The sequence below is a fragment of the Acanthochromis polyacanthus genome, chromosome 9 (genome assembly GCF_021347895.1).
Source record: "Acanthochromis polyacanthus isolate Apoly-LR-REF ecotype Palm Island chromosome 9, KAUST_Apoly_ChrSc, whole genome shotgun sequence".
Lineage (NCBI taxonomy): Eukaryota > Metazoa > Chordata > Actinopteri > Pomacentridae > Acanthochromis > Acanthochromis polyacanthus.
Window position 1 is genome coordinate 15,732,619 of NC_067121.1, and position 15,609 is coordinate 15,748,227.

The 15,609-nt window shown below is 38.4% G+C and overlaps 1 protein-coding gene across 1 annotated transcript; it reads left to right on the top strand.

The window, feature by feature from the left end:
- Positions 1-3,184: 3,184 nt before the first annotated feature.
- Positions 3,185-12,476, top strand: rx2 (retinal homeobox gene 2). The gene is made up of 3 exons (XM_022221098.2): positions 3,185-3,493; positions 6,905-7,161; positions 8,112-12,476. Exons 1-3 carry the CDS (start codon positions 3,211-3,213, stop codon positions 8,547-8,549), a joined length of 978 nt encoding a protein of 325 aa, XP_022076790.1. The 5' UTR covers positions 3,185-3,210; the 3' UTR covers positions 8,550-12,476.
- Positions 12,477-15,609: the final 3,133 nt, after the last annotated feature.

Genomic DNA, 15,609 nt, shown 5'->3' on the forward strand with positions numbered 1-15,609 from the left:
GTACAATTTCAAATTACAGAACTGAAAAAAAAATGCTACAGGACAGAGAGGAACTCTCTGCCAGCCAGGGTTGATGCATTGAACACTGAATGTATTGAATATAAATATGTTGAATACAAATATCTATAAATTGAACATATTTAACAACAGAATTAGAACTAGAATTAACCATTTGTGTTGTTTATAAGCTCCATATTAGCTGTGTTAATAATTAATTAATAAAACAAACTGTTTGTGTCTTCAATAAATAGTATATATTGAAAGTTAGAGAAAGGTGGTACTGCAACACCTCATAGGCCTGACTTTCCTTGTAGTCACCATATGGTAGTTACCCACTTCATAGCAAATCCCTGCCAGGGGGCATCTTTGAATTCTTTATTTCATTACACAGGCAAAAGTAGTTGGCTTTTCAATCTATCCTTTCCAGGAAAACAACCACAACCACCAAGAAAGGCAGTCTGCCAAAGCCACTTAACCTGCAGTCATTCTGCTGATAGACAGCATTGCCAGTGTTGTCCACTGTTGCCAGATGGCCTTAAACCTGTTAGCTTTTACAATTCCTCAGCTGCTTAAAGATCCCACTGATTCCTTGATAATGGTGTATCCTTTGCTACATTCTTTAGTGCATGTCAGAAAGCATTTCAAAAACATTTCATTTCACATTTAATCCACATTATGCAGATCTTGCACTGGTTCTTGTTAAAATGCACTCCAGGTACAAGTCAAAGACGAGCATCTATAGGAAAAATTATGAAAAAGATGGTTGCCCGTCTTATAAAGATTCTAATGATATAATAAATACTTGAAAACTATAAGTCTAAATTAAAATAAAATTGAACTCAATGAAACCATCAAAGACACACATCGTGTTTAAATACAGGCATGCTTTCCCCTGAAGGGTGTGAGAGTTAAAAGGACAACAACATATTTTTAGAATAAATAATGCAAATTCCTGCATGCCCTTGTTGTTGCTTAGCTTATGACATTAATCAAGTTTGTCTTCCAAAACAATTTGCATTTTTGAAATATTTGCTTTCAAATATTAAATACAGACAATTTACTGTCAAAATGATTTTCTGTGCCTTTTTTAAGGGGGGTTTTTGTGTGTGACGTGCAAAGAACTCCTAATATATCTTCAGGTAGGAGGAGTGAGGTCAGAGGAAATCTCTAGTTGAAGTCTTTAGGCTAATTAGAGAGAGGATTGATCTCTGCAACACCTACTGTAGCTGTAGCAGCTTTATTTGCGCCAGCTGGCAAAGGAGAAACTTGCTGGCTGCAAGATGCAACACCCTTGATGCCCCCAACCCAATTCTACGATCAGAAGCCGAACAAAATGCCCCCGGTGGCCCCTGTAGGAATGATTAGATCATGGGTATAAGAAAATCAGCAAGCCCCCAACCCAATTCTACGATCAGAAGCCGAACAACACAATTATCTAACTGCCGGTATTTATTACGTATTTACTTGAATAAACTGAGATACTGTAAAGGAGTGATACAGATTGTGTTCAACCCTTGTCTTGCTCACCAATTATATATGTTTGAATTAATTAGGTTAAATAGATGAGTGCCTTACTTTGATTCAGTAGGCTTGTTCTTCACCCTGTTGTTTGTTTTAAATTCATAAACATGAAAAATGCAGCATCAGACATTAAACACTTACTATTACTGCTTCCCAGTTTTGTGTTCTATTTAAAGTAATTTTATAATTATATTGTTTTTGTTAAATATGAAACTATTATGATGGGTATTTTAAGGATACAATGTGTATTCAATTCCTCCAAAAAAAGGCAGCCAAATTTGCTTTGAACCACAAGTAATATACTTTGTTTCAAAGTCTGCTATTAAAAAAACAACTGTGCAAGAATTAAGTGCTTACTTGAACAAAACTTTTATGAATACATGTCTATACAGTGTGCAGTCATTCAAGTAAAAAGTCCATCTCTGTGTCTTTTCTCCCTTACATTGTCTATAATGAAGGGATTAGTGAAAACTCTCGGTACAAGCCATTATCTTTTAGACAATAGATTTTTTGAAAGAAAGTTTTGTTGAGGCTTCATTAGCAATGGCCTCCCTCTGTGGTCTGAATGCAGGACACATTTGGAGCAATTACTTGACCAGAAAACAACTGTCAGTCATTCTTAAAGGGGAAGGATTCCAATTAATAAACCTCTTAAAGCCTTTGGTTTTACTACCATTCCCCCACCAGCTTTGGTGTCTTGTGTGGTTAAGCAGAATTTTGTTAGGAGATAGGAAGACATTACATGTTCTTGTTGCACAGGACTCTGCCAGTACGTACTTTGCTCAATTGTTTGCAGGGGATTTCAAAGACTTAACTCGGAGTAACAAGTGCCTACAGTAGACATCGTTGGTGTCATTTGTCTACTTACAGACTACAGAGACATCATGTGCATTGCATAGCCAGCATCAAGAACCTGAACCAAGGTAAGACTACTTTATGTACTTCCTCACTGTGCATTCTGTCAATTGTGTCATCTTTTTTAAACCAAATTAGGTGCAAATTTTAAAGTAAATTAGCTGCATATCTATGTAAAACTTTAAACAAATAGACATCTAAAAATGAGGTCTTGAGAGAGAATGAGATTAAACATATTAACTAATAAAAAAAATATGCTATAGCAAAGATTCTTTACTGACTAATATGAATATTTACTTTAATTTCTTTTTGTAGAAAATGGACTGCATGTAGTCAACAACATGTGACTCACGTCACACATGACATTGCAAATGAAATGAAATTAAATTAGAGATATTAATTCTCATTGTTTGCAGTATTTTAACTTGATTAGCTAAACCAAGAGACCTGCATATTAATAAATATCTTAGCACATCTTTTTTCCCCTACAATTCTGTAAAATGTAAAACAGTTTATGAAGAATAACAAAGTAATTATTAAAGTAACTGTCTAATATAAGTGCGGCAGTTTAGTGAATGCGTTGTCTCTTGTTCTTTTTTCCTTATCATTTGCAGACAAAAAAATGTAAGTTTGTCCCGCATTTGTGGAGACAATACCTTCAGCCGCACTGAAGTGTACCTTGAAGGATAAAGTCCCGACACTTCACATGAATCTTTTCCATCGAATGTGAAGCAAAACAGCAGTTCAGTACAAAAACTACTTTACCTTGTTTCACTTGGTGGCTTTTAGTTTTATTTCTGGCAAAGAAGAGTGAAAGTCTGTCCAAAGGCTCGGATGCATTTATCAATGGATACCCTTGGAATAGTGGACGATACTTGCCTGGACAACTACGACATGGCAAAAGGAGCTGGGTCAAGCAGTGGAGGTAGAGTCCACAGTATTGATGTCATACTGGGATTCACTAAAGACCAGGACCCATTACTCCATTCGGTAGCAGGTGATGACAGCCAGAAAACCAATGGAGCAAACCCACAGGACTCTGACAAGCAGGCCTCATCAAACCACTACGGGCACCTTCCAGAACTGGGTGACGGCTCCCAGCACTCCTCCTACCATGGTGAGTCTTCTGAGAAAACAATCTTTTACCAGTGATGAAACCTTTGATACATTTTCTCTCTTATTGTAATGAGTTTAGAGGATTTTGTCTTTAATTGAGCAACAAGTGGAATTAAACCTGTACTAAGGTATTCAGAGTTTGTCAGTGTCTCTCTAGCATAAAACATGATACTCCTCACAGTTTTGAACCAGCTGCTTTCAACGAAAGTCTTCAATGTTGTCTATCTGCAGCAGCTCCCATGTTTAGTTTCTTAGTTGTCTGAAATGACTGGGATGTGAAGTAAGTTATTCCTATTTTGCAAATTAGAATAGCTTAGCTGCTGTGGCAACTGTAAAGGTGCATCAAACTGCAGTCATGTATTTAAGTGCGTTTATTTTCTGTTGAGAGAATAGACTATTGGTATGTCTGATAATATGACACTTCATGCAACTAGATTCACATATATAGTCCAACCACAGAAACACAAAATCCAGCAAAGGAAAGATTATTAACAACATGCTTTTACTGCCCAAGATAATGTTACATTTGCTTGTGAGTGTTCAAACTAAACCGATAACTCTGGAATTTCACAATAAATATCCCTTGAATCTATTTTAAAATGATAGAAAGCATACGTCACATAGATTCTTTGTAGTCTTGTTCTAAATTTCATTTGATCTATATTAAACATACACTGAGTATACAATGCCTGTTACTTCGAATGGATATATGTTAAATGTTGTGTACATCATCTTACATACACTTCCATGTCATAAGCCTCCTTATTTCTCTTCTAACTTGTCAAACACAGGTGTAACCACCAATAAATGCTGAATGATGGTTAAAGTTCTATCCAGGTGTTTTTGTGCCAGAGTCTGGCTGTTGTGCATTCATTCTTACTCGGAGAGAACCCAGATTAATGCAATCTTCTACACTTGTGTTCTTTTTGCCATATATTCATTCAGGCTCACATTTTTTTAAACTTTAGAATGTAGAGCATATTTCAAATAATGTCCTGATGATTAAATCAACTCTTGTTCACATAGCAGTCTTGTGCAAGTATCAATCCACTGGTTGCAAATAAGAGGTTAGAATCCAGTTAAATTAATGTTTTGCTGGCCTATATTATTAATCAGTGAAGAAGACTGTTGTTTGACACTTTTGACCAGTTTGCATTCAGTTCAGTTTTGATAATGAAAGACACAAAGGTTTAAATGTCAGGAACCTACTGACATGCTGCTTGACATAGCTGCAGCATATGTGAAAAGTGGTAGATAAAAAAAGCTATGGATGAGCTATAGCAGAGCAGGTCTAACCAATAACTGTGAAAGATTTTCAATATTGGGTGCCACTGCAAACAACCCCCGCTGACCACAGCTTCTGTTCTTCACTGATGTTTACTGCCACAGCTTAGTTGTTTGAAAAAACACTGTAAAGTGCTGCATGTACTGTATGAGCCCTGAGGGAAAATTTGATAATTTTTAAAAGATCTAGCGTAGCAGCAAGATCTGCAATTCAGTTTCGATTTTAAGCAAAGGTCTATTTTTTGATTTTTTCGGACACTGCATACTTACATTACTTCCGTAGTAAATTCCCAACTTGCTGGTCAGCATATAGGGCAGTGGCAAATATCCTCCACCTCTCTCTTTCTTAAAGCTACTCCAGCTGTGGATGAAGGTCTTCAGCTCTGCTTTCACAGTCCACTGTCACATGTTCTTAAGTTGCCCTCCTCTCTGTTCCCCCTCCGGTGTCCAGTGCAGAAATCTCTTTCATACCTACAACTTACAAGAACAATTATATGCTAAAGGTAGGCAGTGAGTTCTATGCTTAACAGTGGCCTCTGACCAACTCAAAAAAATACCCAGATTTTTAAATTTAATATAAAATTTGCCTTATTAAAGTCAATAATTAAATAATCTTGAATGCTGATGTGAAAAACATGCTTCATAAGTACAAAAAGCATCATCCTGCTTATTCCCTCCTCTTGGTCTGTCCTCAGTACAATCACACTTCTGCTGCATGGCATCATTATTAAAAAGCAATGATCTGTTCACCATATTGTCTGAAACTATTTGGTATGACTAATGAGCTTTGGTGCATCACTCACATGGCTCATTGGCTCTACATCCTTTACTTGGAAAACACAATCTGGACTACAACTGTTTACCTGGCCTTTGCAAAAACCACCTAAAGTCCCTTGTTAGATTAGAGAAAGAAGAGACTCAGGGACTTGCAGGTTTAACTGGTAACATCTGTTACTAAGGGATTACTGCAAGGGAAGAATTCAGTGAAAGACGTGATGTCATTTGGAACTGTCAAACCCCCAGGGTTCACAAACCCTTAAAGGCAAAGATAGGCTCACCAGTCACTAAGTTGTTTCATTATGAGAGGAGGAATAAAGATTTCACTTTTTGATAAGCCTGTGTTTTACTTTTTAAAAAAGTAATTAACAATTATACATAAAGATGTGTTTCTCAGGTGGCATGTTTTGTCCCAAATTGTAGGAAAGAAAGCTTTACTAGTATTCCCCCCAAAGTTTCTAGAGAACAAATAAAATAAGACAAAAAATTTTTTTAACACACTGTGAAATAGGAGCATGTTGTTGAATGTTCGACATTGCTAACACTGGTATTTTCATTTCTCACTACATTAGGGTGACAGAGTAGGGAGTGACTGTTTGGGCAGTTTGTCCATAAAAACAAATACAATTTTACATTCTAAATCCCTACTCTGAGAAATGCTTGAGTTATAATGTATGGATAAATATCAATCAAGTTGTCCTTGGAAACCCAAACAGGACTCTGAGGGATCAATTTCTAGAGACTGACTGATACAACTGAACAAACTGGTGAATATTTCAGAATTTGACTTGACTTTTAACTGGGATCTAGCGTAAAATACAAATCTGATTTCCCTAAAGTAATGAACTCCTTTACTAAAAAAATATGTCTTTGTTTAATTAAAATCCTGATCATTATTTTCCTTGCTCTGTCCTGATGTCCTTGACTTTGCTCAGTCAGAAAAGATTTGTCAAGGTGTTTACCCTCTCTAAGGATGCCCTACTGGAGTGACTGTTTGACTGTTTCAAAATTTTACATGGATAAGGTGTTAAATGACACAGTTCAGTCACCCTATGTCACCCAAATATACCCTTTCTCTCTCTACATCTTTGTCTGTACCTATTAACTATTTGAATGCAAGTGTAAATTGTTGTAATCCTTAACTCGGCATAACAGTCATATGGTGATAACAGCTTTTTCTTTTTGTTTTCCTTTAACATCCACATCAAGAAAAACAGCTATATCAAATATTATTGTTTCCACAACATGGAAACAACACAAATGGTTGATGATACCTGTTTTAGTAATTTGTTAGAGATATCTGAGTGAAAAAAAAAGACTTTCACTGTATATTTCCCATCCTTGATTTTAGAATCAGACCTGTTCTCTGGTGACAAGTGTGATGGAGAAATGAGCAACTTGCAGAAAGACGTGGACGTTGATGAGGGCTCTCCAGAGACAGTTAAGGAGGAGGAGCACACTAAAAAGAAACACAGAAGGAACAGGACCACATTCACCACCTATCAACTCCATGAGCTGGAGCGAGCCTTTGAGAAATCTCATTATCCAGATGTCTACAGTCGTGAGGAGTTGGCAATGAAGGTCAATCTGCCTGAGGTTCGAGTCCAGGTAAGCACTATGAAATACAGTCATGTGTGAAAGTAAGTAGATCCCATGAAAATTGGTAACTTATTTATCTGGAAGAGCAAACATTGGATCCTCTTTATGCTAGTCCCAGCTAAGGGTGATACATGTAAACACAACCACAAGTAAATAAGCTTTTTCTTTCTTCTGTGGTTTCAAAAACTAGAACTGTCCCCTTAAGAAGACATAACTTCTTCCACGTCTTTTGCATAATTATCTATTAGTCTCTGACATCAGCTTGCTAAATCGTTTGACCAATTCTTCCGCACAAAATTCCATTTGTTGCAGAATGTTTGGGGTTTTTCTTGCATGTGCTGCTCATTTCAACCCCCCCCCCCCCCCCCCAACATTTTAAATGGATTAAAATCTTAACTAATTTACACAATCTCTCTGTGATTGTGGATGCAGCACTATGAAAAACAACGATTCTGAGGAAATTTGTGGGGTTCTTTTTGCAATACAGGGTTTGTTCTTGGACTGGATTTCATAAATGTTTGTCTTTTCTTTGGTGTAACTGTTTTTTTTAACAATTATGAGAATGACTATACAGTATATGTCAATTTTATGCATAACTTGTTTGAGAATATCACCTTATACATAGTAATAATAGATACTCTTTTAATGAGGATAAAATGTTTTCTCGCCCAAATATTTAAAAAGCCAACAATTTTAATTATTTTTTCACATGACTGCATATTCTTGACCAAATGCCAAATTTAGGCATTTTATAATGCCTTGTATTTTCAACTGGCTGCAAACACATCAGTCTATTTTATAGAGATATATCTTAACTGCAAGCATGAAACCAATGTTGCACTACATTGTGGTTTCACCATAAAATATCGTAATTTTAGTCTCAGAGACGTTTTTCTGGTAACATGTATCTTAGTGTTTCCATGTCACAATGTCATTGTAAGCCATTTCTGTCTATATAGGTTTGGTTCCAGAATCGAAGGGCAAAGTGGAGACGTCAAGAAAAGATGGACACTAGCACCATGAAGCTCCAAGATTCCCCCATGCTATCCTTCAGCCGTCCCCCAATGCCTCCCAGTGTAGGGCAGGTGGCCAACCCAATGCCACTTGATCCCTGGCTGACCTCACCAATCTCCAGTGCCGCACCCATGCACACCATTCCAGGGTTCATGGGCTCACCACAGGGCCTGCAGCCGGCCTATCCAAGCCACAGTTTCCTCAACACCCCACCTGGCATGGTTCAGGGTATGCAGCCTATGGGTCCACCTCCCTATCAGTGCCCACCCAGCTTCAATGATAAATACCCAATGGAGGATGACAGGAGCTCCAGCATTGCAGTACTCAGGATGAAGGCCAAAGAGCACATTCAGTCAATGGATAAAACCTGGCAGCACATGTGAATGTGATTGGATTTTTGAGATGCTCCTATGAATGTTTACAAACTGCTTTTACACTGTTTGATTTATGTACTGATGAAGAGGATGCATGGCACCAAAGAAGTCTGAAAGGTATCTTATCATGAATAAGTAACTCTCAGAACTCTCTAAACTGCATTTAATTTGTAACAAACTGTTTTGTAGCCCTAAGGAGAATGATCAACAGAAGTGCTGACTCACTCATACAAGACACTTTGTTATCAGCATTAATTTTGTATATCTCAGATAAATTTTAGACAGTACTGACAAACTGCAATACAACGTAGAGAGGCTACGTATAGCCATGTTGTCAGAAGTAGCAGTGTTTTTGTATTACTTGATAACACATTTCAACAAATTCATACAAGTTTGCTGTCTTAACTGAATTGTGTTCTGATCCCTTTTTGTGTGGCACAGACTGTCTACAGGTGCCCAGATGTAACAATTCCTAGTTCCCTTGAAGTAATAATATTTTTATGAGGATTACCGACCAATGTACAGTGCTTTGAGGTGTTGGTGTCTAGGTCTTTAGAATGCCACTGTTTTAGTACACTGACAGTCATTAAAAACTTTGAGACCATATTTTTCAACATAATTTTTATTTTGAAGCCCGAAACTGGATTTTCTTCATATGAATCATTTGTTTAGCATATTGGCATACAGAAACAAAAATCTAAAGTTTCAAGAATGATTTCAAAATAAAGAATTTCACAAAAGAAAACTGCACCTGCCAAACACAAAGTCACAACAGTCAATACCGAGTATGGCCTCCATTTGCTTCGATGTAGGCAGCAATCTGTCGGCGCATGCTTTGGACCAGGCTTCTGATTGTGGGTTGGGAACAGCCCATACGCCTGGTTACATCACTGTAGCTCAAACCGTCCTCCACCATAGCCAGTGCCCGGAGACGACGTTCATGTGATAGACGCGGCATGATGCTGTTCACTGGACTAACAATGGTGGCCTTTTTTGGGCCTTTACATAGGCCTTCAAAACCCATTCTCAAATTGTGCAGATACTCACTGAGTATTGCTTGGTGTGTATTTGGTTCACTTTTGCAAAGTGACCAACCCATGTGCAATGAATCATGACAAAATGACAACTCATCATTATCTCAACTACCAGGGCACTTGATCATCAGTAAATCCACAATGAATAATCACAACCCCCCTACAAGTAGAATTCTGCGTACATTTCTACCTCAAAGTTTCTATTGACTGTCAGTATACAAATAAATGTTTTTGTTTTTCCAAGAAGGTTTTTCATATGTCTGCTTGGTTGGGTTATGTCTTTTTCAATTTTACTGTGTGTTTGCAGTGGAATATTGCCCAGCATTTTTAAAAATATGTTTTCAGCTATTTGGTTTTTGCTATAAAATGAGTAAAAATTGGTATTTAAAACAACTTTTCAACTCAAAGTTAACTTTGATGTAGGTTTAAAGGGAATGTGAAAGTTTATATTTAAGTAATTAAAATGGCCTTTTGAAGAACATTGAGTTCTAATGGGGGATGTTATCGGAAGTCACAGAGCATAATCTGACTTGGAGGCTAATTTAAACAGACAAGCATACCTCTTAACACCTAATTACTGCTTTTAAAGCGATTAACCCCAGATTCTCAGCCATAGACAGAATGCCCTCAGATGTTCCTGAAAAACGCTTTCAAGACCCGATTAACTTTGCCCCTCCCCTGAAAGTTGCAAATTTCTAATATTTCCAAGTTACTGCTACAGTACTACATATGAATCTAGTTCTTTATCATACACTGTCTTAATCTTCATCATTATTAGTTAAGGATGCTTCTTGTTTCATTGTTCACAAAATATTCACTTCAGTTGGGTGGATTTAGAGTGAGAAAGTCAGTGGGTTCTGCTAGCCTCTCATTTGCTGATGCAACTGTTGGTCTACAACAGGGGTCGGCAACCTTTAACACTCAAAGAGCCATTTCGACCCGTTTCCCACAGAAAAGAAAACACCGGGAGCAGCAAAATCCTTTTGGCATTTAAAATGAAGACAACACTGCATATATCACTTTTTTACCTCGATGCCCTTGTTAATCAGTCGTGATTAATTAATTATAAAGCCTCTAATTAGATAGATTCATTTTTTTAATCGTGTCCTTCCACTAATATTTGTCTTACTTGATTAATGTCATTTTTGCTCCTGGACCTCATATGTTACATAACGTTAGCTGGAAATCAATATTTTGCGAATGTCTATTTAACTTGTAAAATCTATTTATCTATTTATCTTGAGCTAATAACTTTTTTCCGGTAAGTCGCTGCCCTATTTTCCAAGAGGACACTCCTCTGACTCTCTGATCTGCTGCCTGGACATCGAGCCGTGTTCTTGCGAGTAACATGTATTACCCTATCATGAGTACTTTTGACTCAAAGACAAGACCTGTCTTTCTTGGAGTGGAGCTTTAATATACAGCCTTGCCATTCTTGAGTACAAAACGATGTGAAACTACAGGCGTTGCCTCTCCAGGAGTAAAACAAAAAAAAGGCATGAAACATGTGGGAATCGGAAGCTCCGTGTTGTCCCTCTGCATCAACTCTGCGCTCTCATGCAATAGTATCCCAGCAGCACATCCTGTGGAGTGACACGTCAAAATAAGAGCGGTAATTTCACAATAAAATTCTCTATATTAAAATGCATTGAAACGCACCTGAAAGGCAGAACAATTTATTTTCCAAAGTTACAGGGAGCTAGCCTAGCCGCGCTAGACAACCCACGGCAACGAATTTAATTCTCTGCCAGGGTGGATCTAGTTACCCTCCATAAGGCTCGAGGTTGGATGCTCCTAAAACTGGCCGGACGAATCACCATGAAGTGTAGAGTCAGAAGGCGGGCGTAACTAAGTGATGACAGAGGCGCGACGATTCTGACAGAAAAAAACGGAAACAACTAGCCTAGCCACGCTAGATAACCCACGGCAACGAATTTAATTCTCTGCCAGGGTCGACAACAAAAACGACAACAGTCGTTGAGCTCCATTAGCACCGACTCTGAATAATCTTTCTGTTAACATGTCTGTAATATACTTGAGCTTCACCCATTGACTGTATAAATAAGGCTTCACCGAACTACCGCATCCTCTGATTTTCGGCGCTCTAGGAGCCTATTCGTTGTGCTGATTGGTTGTATACCTACCCAATGACTGCAGAGTGATTTGATAGACAACCTTTTAGCCCGCCTCCCTCCCTGTCGAGCGTGCCTAGACCCTTGTGTCTTCAGAGCATGGGTCTAGCGCGGCTAGGCTAACAGGGAGCCACAACAGATGGCTGAGAGAGCCGCGGGCGGCTCCGGAGCCGCGGGTTGCCGACCCCTGGTCTACAAGAATATGACACTGCTAAAAGGCATGAGGTCGTTGTGATATGGAGTGTGTGTTTTATTCTGTGTGTGCATTTGGTGCATGTGCATTAAATTAATGCAGAAAGGTGCTGGGCTTGCAAAGGTAATCATATTTCTTCTTTCATACTTCTTTCTGTGACTGTAAGTACATCTTATGTCATGGATCAAGTGACCAGAAGCTTCCAAAGCATCACACTTGTTGTTTCATCTATTTGTCAAAACCACTGTCATTAGGTTCATGTTCTGAATACATATCTAAAGGTAAAATGTCTGATGGTGATTTTATCTGACAAAACACTATATACGATGGTCTCCAAAATGGCAGCCCCTCCACTATCACATTCATAAGTCTTGTTGCTCATTGTGGTAAACTCTGCTGTCTACAGTGGATAAAAAAGCCAAAAAAATAAAAATCAACATTTACTTTTACTAGAAGAAACACTTTTTATTCCATCACTAATATAATTATGCATTAATTTCTAGTTTTTTTTTAAAGGTTTTAGAATATGGCTTTCATTTTCCATGTGCAAAACACAGAATAAAGTTATCGAGCAGTACTGTAGAAGAACTTGATTGTGAATCTTGTTTTTCTTTCCACACATCCATTAGTGAGCCCCCAACATGACTTTGTGCTGTTAATGAGTGCTGGTGTACAATAGGCCATGTAAGCTGTGACAGAGAGAGCTGGCCTGATGGAGGCCTGTTGTGTTCGTCCAGGCCCATGGAGCTTTGCCAGGCCGTTAGGCAGATGAAGCTCCACTCCATCAGACCCACCTTGGGGTGTCAGGGGGCCCTGCCTGCAAGGCTGTGAGGCCACAAGGGCTCAAGCTGTAATTGCCCTCCAGAAGCCTGTGTGGCTTAACTGGCCCAGTTTATTTTGGGAGGGAGGATTGCATAGAGGTCTATTTTGCTTCCAAGCCCTTTGCAACATTGTACAAGTTGGTAGACAACCTAAACTCTTTATCTACTACACTTTAAAAACACAATGACCTTTTTTCAGTTTATACCAATCATATGCATCTGTGAGAAGTTTCACAACTTCAGTCAATCAAAAAGTCGAATAGAAGGTTGTGCTCTGGAAGTCTTGGATAATAAAACAGCTTGGGTCCAGTATTTTATAAATGAACAATGGATAGACACAGATCATCTGATGCAAAGAAAAAGCCTACCATTTAAAAAGGGCAAAGACATACTGTCCTGTCCCAGTTTTTACAGTGTTTAATACACTGCTACTGCTCAAACTGTTAAGGAGACGTTTAGACAATAATGGAGTAGAAACACCTTTTAGTCATTTAGAGACAAAAACGACATATGTTTTCTACTAGAATACCATACCACAACATAATGTATTACAGCTAAAGCAAGTATGCTTAAAAGGTTATTTCTCTTTGCCTTGCTAGTAACTGCAACTCTTTAGTTTTGTAGTGACATCAATTGCTAAATATATAATTTGTATCTCAATAGCTTAAAATAATTAATAGATAATAAATTAGAAGAAAGAATATGGTAAGAAGCGTCTGAGCATGCTATATTTAGTCATAACTGTCTTTCACCACACCTTTGTCACAAATACTTAATGTGGCAACACCCAGAATATGCTCACGATGCACTCAGAACTAGTAATTAATTACACACATTATGATGTTGTTTTGCTCAGCCAAGCATGACCTTCTCTGGGGCCCAGGCTCTAGTTAACAGGCTGACTAGCAGGACGTGGTCCATGGTGGAAATAATAAGGGAAAGGAGCGGAATTAATAGGGTTTGATTAAGAACACTTTTCAAAGGGACACCATTTTTCCCCTCTTGACATAATTGCGGATCACTCAGAGGGTGGGGGGATTTGATGGCTGGCGCCAGTTGCTAGTTTTCGCCTCAGTGTTCACTTTTAGCAAAAGGGTACATCACTCAAACAGCACTCTCTCCCTGTCTTTACACACATGTGCATGACATGCACCGGCACACATGCTAATGGATTAATTTAGCATTCAATGACTGACGTTGAAGACAGTCAACTGGTTTGACTGATTTCCTCTCTACTTTCTTATGTTTGCAAGAAGAGCATATAAAAACTCTTTAAAAAGCACTATAGTTGTTGTTTGAGTTTTCATATTGTTTGCCAAAAATGCAAATTGCCCCATACAATAATGGTGTCTGGCCTTCACCACATACATCTGTTATTTGTTAAAAGCAGCTGCAGTTTTCTTTTCTAAGCAGATTTACAGTCTCATGTCAATATCTCATGGCATGTGTTTATAGAAGTTGTAGGGTTCCATGAGCTTGTAAAATATGTAATCAGTAAAAATTGCATGTTATTGCAGTTTGAACATGAGATGTGTATGTCACTCAAATGAGACTACTGTAGATATAACAACCTATAATAACCATTACAAATTTTATTAAACTATCTTTAATGGTATTTTTTAATTTAACTGTTCATGCAATTGCATGGTGCTGCTGCATTTTTGTGTTCTCCTCTTGACAATTACTTACTGAAGTTATGCTCAAATCTAACTGAAAATAGTCTCTAGTCAACGTAAATCGAGCTGATCCTAAGATTTTAGGAACATATAATTGACAAGATTAGCCTGTCTTGGAAAGAAAAAGTCATGAACATATGGCGAATTTGTGACAACTAAGTTGTTTAATCACAAAGGTACCGTTGTGAACAAATAAGCACACTTTGCCACTGATGACTCCATCATTGAGGGCTACTCTGAAAACAAACTAATTTGTGAGCTCTTAGGTTATCAGTTATTCATATCACAATCATGAACTTATAGATTTCCTCATTTTTAGAGAAATGAAATGCTTACGTATTTTATACAAAAGCCTACCACTGCTTTCAGTATTGTGAAGTGTGTGTTTGTGTCCTGAGGAATGGTGTTTCAATCAGAGGAGACTCTTTTGTAAACATATGGCTTTTCTTGTCAAACCATTTAAAATGTGCAAAAGGAAAAAGAGTTTAACTGCCATACTGTACATAAATTGTCCCTTTTGTACTCTTGCAGAGATGCTGGGAAACTTTCTCTATATTTAATTAGATAAAAATTTACCACCAAACTGGAAAGTGTCTATCACAGGGCTACACACAGAGACAAACAAGCACACCCATATTCACAAGCTGGAGTACACGGTGAGAACCCACACTGCACACAGAAAGACCCGAGGAAGGTGTGGAGGAACCTGTGAGACGCTGGTGCTAACAACCGATCCACCGTGCACCATCCATATATTTACTACTTCTACTTAATTCTAGGAATTAATGCTGAATTTTACTTTTTTATATCATATATTTACCGTCTGTGTCACAGCTCCCTTCTCCTCTGCCCTGTCTGTCCTGCCTGTCTCCCATCCGCTCCTCTGCCCTGTCTGTCTTGCTGTCTCCCATCCGCTCCTCTGCCCTGTCTGTCTTGCTGTCTCCCATCCGCTCCTCTGCCTTGTCTCTCCCCCTACAGCTCGGTGCCTGAGTGGAGTCTAGCTTCTCAGCTGACTCCACTCAGGCAATCAACCTCCTCTACGGCTCCCAGACAGCTGACGATCATCACACTGATTACTCACCTCCACAATAAGAACCGGCTCCTCCTTCCACTCCCTGCCAGATTGTTGAACCAGAACCACGCAGTTCAGTTCGCTCTCTAGCCTCTTGCACAATCAGTTTAAGTTCCTGCCTTGCTTTTCTTACGTTGTTTT